Source organism: Epinephelus moara, chromosome 9 (genome assembly GCF_006386435.1).
Source record: "Epinephelus moara isolate mb chromosome 9, YSFRI_EMoa_1.0, whole genome shotgun sequence".
In the NCBI taxonomy this organism is placed as follows: domain Eukaryota; kingdom Metazoa; phylum Chordata; class Actinopteri; order Perciformes; family Serranidae; genus Epinephelus; species Epinephelus moara.
The window spans coordinates 464,833-480,599 of record NC_065514.1 but is presented as its reverse complement, the minus strand read 5'-3'; the positions used below and the strand labels follow the sequence as shown (position 1 = coordinate 480,599).

The following is a 15,767-nucleotide window of genomic DNA, read 5'->3' as shown; positions in this document are numbered from 1 at the left end:
TTTGAATGTTTTCACCACTTTACCATGTTGTCAGAAACTGAAACTGTTGTCTCTGCTCTCTTCAAAGCCAGAGCTGCACACAGGAGCTGCTGCTCTACCTCTGCCTCGACTGGTTAATGTGTGTGCGTTATCGAGTGACATCCGTGAATCCAAGCTAACTGTTTAAAAGCCACACAATAATACAAACTATCTGATTGATTGAGCAGCGGTTGACCAGCAGCTCCGGTGTTCTGCGAGGTAAAATTCCTGTTTCTGTCAAACAGCTTCAGTTTCCCGACAGCAAGGTAAAGAGGTGAAAATATTCTCAATATGGCGTACACTTCAACTGATAGGTGGCTAAAATATATTTTGCTGCTACCCGCTGTCCACTAAAGTGGCGGTACTCCTGTCTGCTGCTTCAAACTCACTCCCTAATAGTCATCTACTGTAGTTAATACACTGAGGATGGATAATTACCTCATACAGTGCCACTTAAAACAATCCAAACAACCCATTTAAACAGGAGATCCTACTAAACTCTGGACTCTGCGCTTATATGAGCGACATTTAGACTGAAACATGACACAAAGACCTAAAATGGAGTCAAAACTTGTAACAAATACCAGAAACACTAAGTTGAGGCGGCGATGCTCACACTGAAATTTAAACGTATCTCAAGTCTTTATAATACTAGAACTTGTAAAAATATCCTGCTAGCCCTCTGTGGTTGATTCATTCAGTAAATATATTTATTATAGGACAAATTTGAGCTCCTGAAGGAGACGCTAATAAGGGGAACTCAGCCATGAGGCACTTCACTAGTGATTTCATCGGTGCACTGACGGCACCTGTCGTCCCATCTGAACTAGACTCTCCTGTAACACTAAGGCATCTGGGCTCAAGTCAAAACTGTCTGATCTTCAGAGAAATGTTAGTGACACTATTTACAGGTCGTTCAACAATCAAAATATGTGCTATGACAACATTTTACAGTGACACAAGTATAAAGCCAGGCAAATCATGTACATGACGTTTGTTTTGTACATTAAATATATGACAAACTCCTCTCGCCTCGTCCCTCCATCAGCACCGGTGACAGGTGTCTTCATCAGAGGGACGGAGTCAGAGAGGTCAAGTCTTACATCATAGGGGTCACGAGTTGATGACGGCCCTCGGGACTTAACCAATCAGTGATGTTTTACTAGCAAAAGTTAGCAGCTTAAAAAGAAAGCTTACTAATTATGGGAACGGACCAACAGAAAGTAGGAACTATAAATGGCGAGAATAAAATATTTCAGTCTATTAGCAAAGATCTGTTTGTTTCTTTTTTACAAACTTCTTATAGAACATACATACATTTATATATTAATATATCTGTAAGAAAGAGAGACGAGTCAGTCTTCTACATGAGCGTGAACGATGGCGTCAGGAGCTGCTGCAAGAACGGTCACAGGGAGGGAAGGTGGACTGGGCCGACTGCTGGGTGCATTCATCTCCTGAGACTCTTACTGAGGTTTTCTAATTTAGTATTTTATCAATTAAATCACGAAGAAGGGGAAAAACAAATATTAATTTCTCTTGGAATGATTATGATAAATGACGATATCACTGCCAGGTTTCAATTGACTGGAATAATCATTCATACAGTATGAATGTATCTCAGAGATGTTTTAATGCAGCCACCAGAGGGCACCATTATCACCCTCCCTCCCCTACTGGAACTAACGGAGCAAAGAACTGGGATGGAGAAAACCAGTGAGGAACTTCAGACTGACTGCTGCTCTGCTGCTGTGGAGACTGGTTCCTCAAAGCCTCATGTGCAGTTATGTCTCAACACTGGAAACACAGAGAAGACTCAGGTTATTATTTTGCAGGGTGTGTACTGAATAAAGATTCAGAGGTGAAAATACAAAAGCAGGTAAGTCATCTCCAGTGCTACCTGTGGGAGCGTCAGAACAAGATGGGTTTGCCAGCAGTTTTCTCCTGGACGTAGGAGGTGAAGCGCTTGAGGAACTTGGGGTATTCCCTCTTCGCTACGGCCCTGAGCACGGAGGCAGGAGCCCAGCCTCCTGGATTCACTGCACACAGATGGAGGAGAAACAACTTTAATGAGCAACAAGTTTACAAGAACATTGTGATGACTGAGAATGTCTTCTGAATGTTTGTCTGAAAAGTACGCAATATTGATTTTGTGAAGGAATAAAACATGTTTGGTTTTTATGGCATTCTGTGGATTTCTTTACAACATACTATGACTTTTTTCATGATTTAGGACGACAAACTATACTATGACTTTTTTTCATGATTTAGGATGACATACTATACTATGACTTTTTTCATGATTTAGGACGACATGCTATACTATGACTTTTTTTCATGATTTTGGACGACATATTATACTATGACGTTTTTTCATGAATTCGGACGACATGCTATGCTATGACGTTTTTTCATAATTTCAGACACAGTATACTATGAATTTTTTTCATGATTTCGGACGACATACTATATAATGACGTTTTTTCATGATTTTGGATGACATACTATACTATGACTTTTTTTCATGATTTTGGACGACATACTATACTATGACTTTTTTTCATGATTTTGGACGACGTACTACACTATGAAGGTTTTTCATAATTTCGGACGACAGTATACTATGACTTTTTTTCATGATTTTGGACAACATACTATACTATAACTTTTTTTTCATGATTTCAGATGACATACCATACTATGACTACTCTATATTAGGACTTTTTTGATGCCATTTCTGTGGCACAATATACTGTGACTTTTTTGTGACATATTTATGACATTTTCATGACTTACAAAACTGAGTTTTTTGGGACATTTTTATGGCATAGAATACTAGCACTTTTAAATTCACATTTTTTTTTAATGGCAAACATACATTTTTTCTGTGTGCAGATACTGTGAACTCAATGTCAACTTAATCCAAAAGAACAGATGGACACATACCATTGGCGACGTAGGTGATTTTACACAGGATGTTGTCTCTGCTGATCTCCTTATCTCCCTCTGGTGGGCTGACCAGGGTCTGACAGATCATGCCAATGTTGATTTTGGCACGAACACACCTGTTGCTTGGCTGTGGAACAACAGGACAGAGAATTAAGAAAAGCAGCAGCAGGATACTCATTCAGAATCTCCAGAAATCCCTAACATAGAGTCTGAAACCTAAAGTGGGTCTGCATTGACTTAATGGCTCACCTGTGCTTCGTCATGATCCACAGAGAAGTTGCAGACCAGCCAGGTGTCTGGGTCATTCTCATTGTTGGCCATAATCTTTCTCATGGCAGACAGGTACAGCACGTCCCTCTGAGATGCAGGCCACACCCGCTGCAACACAGATTACTCCTTTATTATGTCAGATTCAACACATCATACACAACAGGCAGATCAATTCAACTGTTGAACAAATGTGGTGACATTGTTTATGATCTTGTAGCTCTTACCTTATGCGTTTGATAAACAATTACTGCATTGTCTGAGAGCGTTTCCACAACATTGAAGTTTTCAATGGTGGCTACAAGAGGCAGAGAACATGGGAATATTAATAAAGAAGAAAAAGTATTAAACTAGCATTGATTCAAAGGTAGAATACGTACTCTCCCAGTCGTTGCGGTAGGCAGTGTCCCAAAAGTAGTGGCAGACCTCGTGACCAGTCACCCCCTTTACTGAATGGGTGGCCTTCAGCGGGTCCAGAACAATTCCATTTTCTTCCACCTCTCTCCTGTACACCTGGAAAACACATGACAGATTTTAGTGAAATTAAGTTAAATGCATGTACAATAGAGGTAGCGGTAGAGGTTAATTTCAGGTTAAAATATCAGGCTTTGATGGTCTCGAGTACAAGCTCAAACCAATTTGATTTTATGATCCTGTCGCTTCAGGAGCTGCCATTACTGTTGTGCAAGCTGCAGCCTGCATTCTACGTCATCAACTACAACACAGTCCCTGATTGGCTGCTTACGTTGTTAACTACAGTGTGGATTTCTGATTGGCCCCACTTGGATTTTAATTTCTGGAAAGTGTTTGGGGCTACACCAATTCCAGACTGATACAGAGAGTGAAACAGAATGTTGAGCTCACGTCATCAGGATGGTCTAACCAGGCTAACACTTTCATTTACAGACTCTTTCTGTCTCATTATGTTCCACTCCGGATTGGCTGATGGGTCAACACCCTGTGGTAAAATTTCACATCAACCCAACCCTAGTATTAGGCGTTGACTCCAGATATATGTTATTTTAAGGACACATTAAATTTACTTTCTAAATAATTGTAAAAAATAGTGTATGACTCAGCCAAAGTATTACATAAATATGCTCTACCATGTGAGTATCAGAAACCTGAATTACATTTTCAAAAATCCTCCTCATACCTTCATTTCTCCCTCCTCTACAACCAGCTGCCAGTTGGCATCTCCACCAACATCCTGCAGGGAGTAGGTCATGTGATTCTGCACCATCTCCTCCACCTATAACACAAGGCCAAGGACAGAAAGAGGATGTGAGATTGATTATGTCATGACAACTTGAAACTGTCCTCAGATATCAGCGTGGCATAATGGAGTCAATGTTTGCAGAGAACCAGAGACAACAACTGAAACGCTGCCCTGAAGCTGCACCTCATGAACTTTCGATATACTCTGTACTAAATATATCATTTCCTCTGAGGTAAATTATAACAACAAAAACTATGTAAAAACATATTGTTGTTGTTGACCTTTTTCACGACAAAAAAAAGACTAAATCTCCGTCCATGCTAACACCTGAAAGTGCATATCACATTCAAGTACACTGGGCATGCGTCTGCCGATATAAACAGGGAGCAGACTGTCTGCTCTGTGGTTGGTTAGTTAGTTACAGAAAATACTGCTGGGATGGCAAAAAGTAAGACCAGAGATTTATTGGCTTGGACCAACAATGAGATGGAACTGTCACTGGAAGTAAGACATGAGTATAAGGCGGTCAAGGCGGCAGAAACCATAGATTTGGAGTCGTTACAAAACAAATACGGCAACATATTAGAGTGGTACCAGAAGCATTATCCAACACTGGAAGTCATGGCGATAGGACAGGAGTATCCACGCAGAAAGAATGAAATCATAGAAGTTATGTAAACCTTACTATAATATCTTTTCTTGACAAGTCATGACTGTTAAGACCCAATCAGAAAGCAAACATGGGTGTCCTTGTCGCTGTTTCCAAAAGTCTCCAGTCATTCAGAACGCAACCTGCAAGTTTCAAACTAAAGCAGGGTCAGCAGTGTTTTCAGAGGTCTCTGTTTTAGGGCTACTAATACACAGGAGTAGTGTGAATGATATGCTACAGTTCCAGTGTATGTATGACTACACAGTTAGAGGGGATCCATCAGTCATGCACACATGGTGTTTGTGTAGACAGGTGAACACAGAGGACAGGTGACTGGCTGAGCCTGAGCAGTGAGTTACCTCTGTGCTGTATCTGTGGACTTCATGAGGAGGGGTGCTGACTATCAGAGCAGGGGTGGACTGACTATGAGGCTACAGGGAAGATGAGAACCAAGGGATGATGGACAAAAAAAATGGAGAGGAAGAGGCAGAGTTACACAAAAGGAAGTGAGATGTAAAAATTAAAGAAGTGTGAAATGAGAAAAATAAGGAAGGTGTAGAAATAGAGGAACAGGTGGAATGATGAAAGAAGCTTGTAGGTTTTTGGGAGTGAAGGGTTGGATTACCTTTTCAGAGAATCTGTGTGTGCCAGAGGTGGAATAGACGTCTCCAGGAGGGACGGGGCTGGATCTCTGTATCCTCGTCTTCTCAGTCTGAGACTGGACACAAACAAACACTGAATTTAAATAAGAAACTCTCACTGTTTTTAAGTAAACTGACTTTAAAGTATGTCATTGGTTTTATCCGACATCCAGCACTCTTTCTTTTTTGCCTACCTGTTCCTCTATTTTGTCCTGTCTGTCCAGAGCAGCTTCGACTGCGTCGAAAAACTCGTCCTCATTAATGAGGCTGTTTGGACCCTCCTGTCAATAAAGTGGGGAGGGAACGTTACTTCAAAAGTTCGTACACAACACAAAATTCATATTGCATTACACCGTGTCCTAACAGCAAGCAAACGTCCAACTGTTATGTCACACATGCCATCACCTAACATCGGACACTCTTTGTCAATACTAGGGATAGACCGATATGGATTTTTTTAGGGCCGATGCCGATACCGATTTTTTTCCATCACCCTTAGCTGATGACCGATTATGGACTGCCGATTTTCTTGAGCCAATATTTGGGGCCGATACTGCTTTTGCTCCCTCAATTTACATAAAAAAAATGACACAATGATAACAAATATTACAGGTCTCAAGTTTAAAATAAGAAACATTTATTGAACAGTAAAAAATACTAAAACAAGATGGAAAGTTCAGGTAGAACAGGTAGAATATTATTGTTATTATTATACATTCAAATAAAAAAAGAGTTCAGTGCTCTTAAATCTTCCAGTAATGTCTTTATAAAATAAACAAATATTTAAGCTGAAGCATAAATAAAACAACAACTACTGTACACAGTAGGATTCAACAGCTTTGTTCAACTTAACCACATACTTTCAAATGAAAAAAAGTGCCAGGGAAAAATAAATCCGCGAACCCACGCGCGTATCAGCCGATGCCGATGTATCGGTCTATCCTTAGTCAATACTAAACTTCTGTCAGGTCGTACAAACCACTTATCTATCTGCTCAGGTTTAGACTGGAGACACACGTTTTATACTGTGATATTTACTGGTAATGACACACAGTATAGCCAGCGGCAAGTCGGCTGTTATGAGCGATGGTCATTTACCAGAAACGTTCAGCTCCCTGCTGATCTCCCTCCATTCAGATGCAACCTTATTCCAAGTTTTCGTGGTGAAATGATGAGGTATCATAAAGATCAGTGGTTCTCAAATGGTGTGTGTGTGCCGTGATGGCAATCCAGGTGTGCCGTGGGATTTTGTGATAACCAAACTTTACTGTCAGTATATTTTGCGCAACCATTTCCTAATAAAGAGGCAAACTCTGGCTAAAAACTGTAATTTATTGTAATTTAAAACCCTCACAGGGGGACCTATTTGGACCTAGAGTTTTCCAGGCGGTTAAAGACGCAGCATGTGTACGGCCTCTAATTTCCAGGGCTGGTACCTGCGGTTATTCCACAGGCTAGTTAATAACATGTCGGGCAGGAAATCCAAAGTGTGGGATCATTTTGAGAAGGTGAAGGACGAACCCAAGGTGATATGTAAACTCATCTTCATTGGTCGACTACAAACATGACGTATCATCTGAAACATGGAAGTAGCTACATGCCCATTAGCCCACAGCGTCATTAACAGGCGGCTCGCTCAGTGTGTGACGTGCACTTGTAAATAAAATATAGGCCTATATTAATGAAGGTTCATTAGTACGGTTTTGTATTTCTCTGTAATGTAGCACAGTGTTAACAATGTTACTGATACTATTCTTTCTCACACCTTCAACTCAAACCACCAAAATATATCATTTAATAGTTACATTCATATCAGAAACATGCAGGAGACTAGTCCACTGATGGACCCTGATGAGGACTGTTGGTCGACTGGGAAAATTCTTAGTCAGGGAGCAGCCCTACATTCAGTTAGGACTTGGTTTCAAAGATGAATTTTATACTTCACCTCATAATCAGGACCTCCAAAATGAGACTTTTTCTTCAGCTCATTGAGGGCTGACTTATAGCCTTCCTCTATTCTTCGCCGCTTCTCCATCTCCTGCACACACAAAATCCAGACTCATTAAACAACCACAATTATGGAGAAAAATACATATGACTGCTCCTCTTCTGTAGAAAGAAAAACAATCTTTACTATTGTCTGACAAATGTAAAGGAACATAATGCGGCCATTTCAGGCGAGTAGATGGCGAATTAGAGTCAAATGTCACACACCTTATCCAGTCTCTTCTGCCAGCTGTCCTCTCTCTTCACCATGAGGTCGATACAGTGGGACAGAGTGGCCAAGATCCCGGCTGTGGTGGCTTTGAATGTGATGGCCTCACCCTTAAAGTCTATGCCATTGATTCCCTTGGGACTCAAGGACTGGAACACTGTACAGAGAGGAGCATGGGACTAAAACACATGCTGCTTGTAACAAACACTGAATCTGTTCGGAGTTAACGGTCAGATATAATATAGAAAAAATACTTTAAATTCTGCATTACTCACATTTTTCTTTGCTGCCGTTGTTGTTGTGCAGAAACTCTCCATCTGTCCGGGTGTTGGGGAAATCATCCTCATCATCCTCCACGACTAAAGACAAAGAGAAATAAAGATTCAGGTAGCTGCGACACACGAGCCTCCTCTTGCAGGACCCTACTGAGAGTCGCCCAGCGTTCCAGGGCAGGGTAGCGCCTTGTGGCCCATTCACAACTTAAGCTAGAGCACAGTGCACCATCAGACTGACAGAACTCTGCTGTGCTGGACAACATGACAATGGTCTGGTTTCATCTTCAGAATGGAGAGAGAGAGAGACGAGCGGAGAGAGGGAGGTGAGGAGAACAAAAGCAGGGCTTCATTCACTGCGGTCATCCACAGGCGCCCAGTGCAGGCTGCCATGAGCAAATGTTCAGCCAGCCAAGACGGGGTGAGGGGGTTTGTAGAATAACTGCTGTCTGAGTCACAACACACACGGACACATTCCAGACCATAAACAGCACAAGTTTTCTCTCCACTCCAAATATTTTCAGAATCTATACACTGGATATGCATACTGAAGATTCTTCCACACATAGCAGTGTCTTGGAGAAACAAGTTAGCCATATTTTAGATTCCCAGAATTCACTGATTTTACTTTAACTCAACGTCCTTAAATAATCATTGTGTCACAACGGGCCTCATGCAGGGAGCGTTATACGAACAAATTTTGCTCTTTTACTTCTGGAATTCACAAAGGTTTTCTTATTTTTTCCCATCTCTTATGTAAGAGAAATTTTTACAAGTGGTTGAAAGCGCTCCAACCAAGATAATTTTGACAATCCACAAATCATTTGTCCGACACAAGGAAACATACGTTTTATATTTGAGGAGCAGCATCTTGACACAAGAGGTACTTTTACTGTCCTTGAGTAAATATCTCCTGACACTTTCTACTTCTACTCCACTACACTGCGGAGGGAAATATTGTACTCTGATTTCTACACACAAACCATATGAAAATACACAAGTACACAATTTGAGATTGATTGAACGACAAATATTTTGAATCATTTAAGTCAATTTTAATTCCTGCTTCTTTCCTTTCATTTATTTCATTTCTGATTTTTTTTTTATCTTATTCTAAATATATTTAATATTATTTTTATTTTATTTTATTTTTCTTATTCTAAATATATTTAATATTATTTTTATTTTATTTTATTTTTCTGTATTAAGTAATTTATCTTTTAATACTGGAGTAAAATTTTCTGACTGTACATACATACTTTTACTTAATTAAAACTTTAAATGCAGGACTTTTCCTAGTAACAGAGTATTTTTACAGTGTGGTATTAATTGTTAAATATTTGTTATTGTTGCGTGAAAAATGACTGAAGCTAGAGCTGCTTGATTATGGCAAAAATCATAATTATTTTAGTCAATATTAACTATTTAACACGATCATCCACTGGCTTCGGAAACATCATGCATTTACCGAATTTATAAAAAGATTTTGTGTTATTTAAAATGGATTTTGTTTTTCCTAACTATAATTTGACTGATAAACAAATTTAAAAAAAAAAAAAAAAAAGATAAATAAAATACATATTTTATAATATCAAAAAATAAACATGGCACAACTGGAGAGGGAGAGACTCTGCGCATGGGAGTTAATTATAATATGCATTTGAAAATCTTTTTTCCTGATGGTTTGAGTAAGTTGCTCAATTATGTGGCTCGTTGCTTTGTAGAAATAAAGTCACTAAGGGGGTCTGAAAAAATGTGCCAAGGTTCCAAGACTGAGTGCAACACTATAAAGGATAGGGGTGCACTGGATTTAAAAACACAAAACAAAATGAGAGCTTCATTGCAAAACTGAACGCAGCACAGTAATTCTTTTATCTTGATAATCTTTTTCATAATCGCTGGAAGCCAAAACTGTCATTGAAAATAAAATTTGATTAATCACTCAGCCCTAACTGAAGCAAATAAAGATAGTTGATACATTTTTAATCGATAATATCAGCTTCAAAATAAACCTGGGATGCTCTTGTAAAGTGGCTTTTCCAATAGTAAACTATCTTCACTTCTTGTCTAAAATCCACCCCTTAAAAACACAGATCTGCTCCCTGATGTGCAACAACTGGCTGAATGGAGTGTCAGTGTCTGTGGCTCTTACTTTTATCCCTCTGCAGCTCATCTTTAGACACGGCGTCTGAACAGCTATCAAAGTATTTCTGCAGCGTGTCCACCTGTCTGCACAAGATATCTCTGAAGGTCTCCATCTCTGCCAGCTTCTCTCTCAGGCTGTGACCCTTCTGAGGAGACAGTACAGAAACACAGCAGTTAGGCTCACGTCATTAACAGCTTGTGTGTGTGTGTGTGTGTGTGTGTGTGCGCTGACAAATACCAGAAAATTCCTCATGTGTGCAGGTACAGAATTAGAGCCAATGACTTCGTCAGCCAGAGTAAACATGAAGCAGAAATCTCACCCTGAAGGAGGATGTGGAGGTGGCAGAGAAGCCGCTGGTGGCTGATGTGAGAGACAGCATGGAGCCGTGTCTCCGCAGACTGGACTCTGAGCCATATCCAGAATCAGCCTATGAAGAGACCCACAGGTGTGCGGAGAGACAGACATGGAGACAAGTTAGTGACGTTGTCAGGAAGTAGCCTCACTTCATAAAACACATTATAACTATGCATTTAAACTGCTGCTATTCAGCATTACGCAAACAAAAGCTCAACTACTACTAATTCTTCTCTTAAAGGAGCAGTGTGTCGGATTTAGTGGCATCTAGCAAAGAGGATTACAGACTGCAACCAGCTGAAACTTCTCCCATGTGCCAAGCATGAAATCCCAGTTAAAATTCCTTCAGTGTTCATTGTTCAGGAGGTTTTTACAGGGAGCTGAATTATCCACAGAGGTCTCTTCCTCTCGAAAGCAAACAGATGTGTTAATTTAACAGTGTGTAGGATTTAGAAGGATATATTGGCAGAAATGGAATATCAAGTAAAATATATTTTCTTTAGTGTATAATCACCTGGAAATAAGGATCATTGTCTTTTCGTTACCTTAAAATGAGCTGTTTATATCTACATAGGGAGCAGGGCCTCGTCTATAGATCGTCATATTGCACCGCCATGTTTATACAAACCAAACACTGCTTTATTTCTTGTTTTTAACAGTTTAAATCACCCGGTCTGTTTGTTTTGGAGGCTAACATGAGACACAACTGTCCCTATCTAGAACCAGTGTTTGGTTTGTCTGTTCTGGGCTCCTGTAGAAACATAGCACTGCAACATGGCAATCTTCGAAGATGAGGACTCTACGTAGGTGTAAACAGCTCATAATAAGGTAATAAAAATACACAAGGCTTAATTTCAGGTGATTATACACTAAAGAAAACATACTTATTATATTTATGTTTAATGTCTGCCGATATATCACCTTAAATCCTACACACTGGACCTTTAAACTAATGATTAATGTCTGTTCTGTCCATCTGATCTATAGTGTTTTCATCATTGTGTCCCATCTATTCTTTCTTTGTCCTTTCTGTTTAATTAAAACATTAAAATTCTGTTCTCCTCCCCTAAAGTACAAAATACAGTAAGAAGTGTGAATTAATTAAGTACTCTTTTTTTAAACATGCATATTGTGCTACTTCCTAATGTGTGCTAAATGTTGAACTCCTCTTAGAAACAACAAAAACACTTTCTATCAAACCCTAGCAATATCCTTTATGTTGCAATGAATCATTTACACAGGATACAGTGACCTCAACAGCAGCACAGCATGACACAGATGCCGTGACCATGGCAACACAACTGAAACATCAACATCAACCTAACAGGTTCCCCCTCTGCTCTTACGTAACAGCCCAGCCCTCGAAATAGACGGTTCGTGACAGCAGAGAGAAAAGGTTCAACGACACAGAGAGACGCTGGCTGAAAGGGGAAGCAGCTTTTACTTCCTCTTTCAACCACCAGGGGGCAGGACATGTCAACACACGTGACTGGCATTAGTAAGAGGCTGGGGTAACTGTCGGTCATCGACCAGAGGTAACTCCGCCTGTGTTCTCATGGGTTTCAGTCGCTGCTGCTTGCCCTTTAGCCAACATACTGCTACCCTACTGACTCCATCAGCACAGATTGCACTATCTAAGTGTTTACATGAGGGCTGCTTAATCTGTTTGATGACAACAAAATCAAAGCAAGCAGAGCTGTTGCTGCAGCTGTACCACCTGATAAAATCATAAAACACAAATACAAAAAGGAGAAAGAGTTACAGTTATCAGTGGCTGGTCTCCTGTCTCAGCTGTATGATAATGCCCACACACATGCACACGTAAATATTGAGTAGCTGTACGAGTGTTTGTGTGTGTTTGTGTGTCGGGTGATTAAAGCCCAAGTGCACACACATGACTGACCGGGGACAATGGCGGACTAAGAGCCTGGTGCTGATAAAATGCTGCCCTGAGCAGGCACAGAATTATCCAGGTCAGAAAGCTGTTTTTAGTCCAGCTGTACCCAATGCTGCTTTTTCTGAAGCATCTGGTGAGGTTTTCCTTTTTTTAAATAAAGCTTCAAATGTCTGTCGTCATATTTTATGACATCATAACCCTTAAAAAAATAATCCTGGGAAATTCTCAACTGGATTCCACAAGTCTTTTGTTATCAAATCAACTTTCTTTAACCAGTAAATGTAATTTATGGTGCTGTCAGACTGATGTTTGTACATTATAATGCCTCCCTTTGTGTGCAGCACGAGGGCCAGCAAACTTGCTGGCTTTCTGACCACAGTGAATATGTTGTTTCTGAGAGGCTAAAGGGCAAAAAATATAGACTGAAGCTGAATATTTTGTCAGACAAAAACATGTTGTGAACTTTGGAAATGATTACATGTGCCTGTTTTTCAATACATTTTGACTTTGGGACTTTACAGTTAGGGATGTCTCAATCCGATCAAGACACTTTTTAACTGATCAGAATCGGCTGTATTGAGCTTTATAGAGCCTGATCTAATCTTTTGTTTTACATCAGCTGTCACACATGGGGTTTTAACTTGCAAAGCTTTCATGCACAGCAACGCAACAAGTGCAGCCGTCCTCAACTCTCCAACTCTGATGTTATACTCACTGGCTTCGAGCTCAGTTTTGAGAGTGCCTTGCATTTTGCTGTTATCTGTGGCACAGGTCTCGGAGGAGAGACAACCATCGGTGGAGAGCTGATGACAACCACACTCACCACACCACTGCAAGTGCAAGTGCAAGTGCAACAAAAGCCCCGCAAGCAAAAAGACAATAAGAGTCATTTATGAATGTTATCCACACAAAAGATGTGCAGACAACGAAGATATACTCTCAGTGGAATACAGTTCATTCAGGTAACTCAGGCAAAGGCTGCACCGAAACAACAAACCCGTTATAACTTTATATAGTTTTATACTTTGTTATATGGTAAAAAATTAAAATTAAAAATGTTAAGAATCAGCTTGGAAGCAGGGTTTTTTTCTTGAAGACACAGTGGGTAACTTCTTCCAGCAAATCAGCAGAAACGACAAAAGGTTTTTTATTTTTATTGTAACTGTCATTATATCCTGACAGCAGCACATGAGACACAAAATCTGCAAAGAAATTATGTTCCTCTAGTGCTCCTAATGGCGTTTGTGCCTGAATCCATCAGGCCTGAACACAACAACCAATCAAAGTGAGGAGGAGTCTCTAACGCAGAGTCAACTACTCATGTACAAGCCGCAGAGCTAACAACAGAATACACGGCAAAGAGAAGATAAACAGAAGAAAACTGATGATGAAAAGTTTGGTTTCATTTACACAGAAGAAGACCAACGACAAGCAGCTTGCTTTCTTTTTCACAATGATAAAAAAGCTTGTTTCATTCTTGCTTTCACAGAAGTGAGAGGACCATGAGGAGCCAGAGGAAGTCTTTTTCCACAGATTATCTGTCTCATGTCGTACTGTTTGTTTATAGTGACAGTTATAAAAAATAAATTTGTCATTTTCACTGAAGAAGTTATCTACTGTAGCCTTAATGTATTGCGGAGCTATTCAACTGTCAGCCATATACATTGGATTTGGACTGATTTGAATAAGTTTCAAGTGCTTGAACAGGGTTTTCCCTGGGTTTTTCGAGACCAAGGTGGCAAAGGCCTGTGGCGGGGGGCATCTTGACAGCTGTACTTTTAGTACAGCTGTCAAGATGTACTTACTTTTAGAAGTAAAGCAAACGTTGAAGAAGAGTACACTTGCAAGATAAATGTGACACTTTCTAATGTCACAATGGAGGGACAACTACGCAGGTTGATTTTAGCGCTGCTCATCGTGGACTATATTGCTGTCATTGTTCATTTTAGTCAAAGCATACAGTTTGAAAACGAGGCGCGGCTCCAACTAGAAAACAATGTTTTGATGCATTGGATGTGCTGAATGTGCATATTAAGGCAGTACAGGAGGAGGTGCACATTAATAATCCTCCAGGACTGTAACATGCTCATGTTTAACCCAAACAATGTGTCATGTGACTGCAGTTGCTTCACATCCAGGTCGGAACACCTTCTCACCACAAACCAACCGCACTAGTTTGTAACCGGACTGAGACCACCTCTTCAAGAAGGTCTCGGTCCGGTTGTTTTGGTGCACACCTGAGTGTGATTGCTGTGTTCACACCTGCCCAAACGCACCGCACTGAGGGGGCAAACAGACTTGAGTTTGATTGAACTAATCAGGGCAGGTGTGAAAGCACCCTTAGAATCTGAAAGATGATCTTACGTTACTGGAATTTATGCCACATGGCTGTCACTGCACGTTTCAAATATACAGCAAGCTCAGCTAACTTTACCAGAGATAGTATCCTGGTAACTAGTGTTGTTTTTATATTCAGATGTTTCTCAAACTGTAAGAAGTGTTAGCTGTGCTGTGTTGTGTTTCCTTGGAGACGCGGGGCTGCTGAGTGCTGTGAGTAATGTGGGTTAGAGAGGGAAGCAGGGCCTTCTAGGAAGAAGAGTTTTCAGTGGTGACTCATAGTGGGTGGGATGCTGTGTGTGCCTGTGTGTGTGTGTGCACAAGGCTGCTTCCCTCCTGCTCTTAGTCACGGCGGCTCCCTGGTGCTGGGATGGGTGAGCGAGGAGGGAAGAGGGGGGATTTCCCAAACTGCGGACAGCGAGTGAGCAAGCGTTTCTTTATGCAGACAGGCTGAAGGTGTGGTGACAGCCTTCTCCTCATCTGTGTCTGACAGACTCACAACTATTGCTTCACTCTGGATAACGTCTGTCTTAGATTAAGACTTCCATACGCACAAGTCGGTTTCAAAAAAACGTTGTTGATGTTGTGCAATCGCTTCTCTCTTTCCTCTGTGGCTGGGATGAATAATAACCACCATACACAATCAATTACCACATGTTAAGATTATTTTCATCAACAATGCAAAACATAATTTCCACATTTGATGGTTGGTTGCCGTGTAAATGTGACTGTAAACATTTGTAGGTCTTCCCTGCCTCCATTGTCTTCTGCTCAGCAGTCAACAGTGGGGATTGCAACCTGTT

At 40.5% G+C, this 15,767-nt stretch overlaps 1 protein-coding gene across 4 annotated transcripts in view; it reads right to left on the bottom strand.

The window, feature by feature from the left end:
- Positions 1–905: 905 nt before the first annotated feature.
- Positions 906–15,767, bottom strand: part of LOC126395752 (ceramide transfer protein) — a 29,523-nt gene continuing 14,661 nt past the window's right edge. For 2 of the 4 annotated variants that reach the window (XM_050053455.1, XM_050053456.1), the window contains 15 exons: positions 10,696–10,803; positions 10,383–10,521; positions 8,234–8,317; positions 7,958–8,115; positions 7,689–7,781; positions 5,938–6,024; positions 5,728–5,820; positions 5,462–5,533; positions 4,391–4,486; positions 3,615–3,747; positions 3,462–3,532; positions 3,217–3,345; positions 2,965–3,094; positions 1,919–2,057; positions 906–1,815 (listed from right to left, as the gene is read on the bottom strand). In XM_050053455.1, the coding sequence (XP_049909412.1) occupies positions 1,930–2,057; positions 2,965–3,094; positions 3,217–3,345; positions 3,462–3,532; positions 3,615–3,747; positions 4,391–4,486; positions 5,462–5,533; positions 5,728–5,820; positions 5,938–6,024; positions 7,689–7,781; positions 7,958–8,115; positions 8,234–8,317; positions 10,383–10,521; positions 10,696–10,803 (1,521 nt within the window). In that variant the 3' untranslated portion in view covers positions 906–1,815; positions 1,919–1,929. The remainder of the gene's footprint in view (positions 1,816–1,918; positions 2,058–2,964; positions 3,095–3,216; positions 3,346–3,461; positions 3,533–3,614; positions 3,748–4,390; positions 4,487–5,461; positions 5,534–5,727; positions 5,821–5,937; positions 6,025–7,688; positions 7,782–7,957; positions 8,116–8,233; positions 8,318–10,382; positions 10,522–10,695; positions 10,804–15,767) is intronic. The other 2 variants (XM_050053457.1, XM_050053458.1) reach the window with 1 other exon arrangement.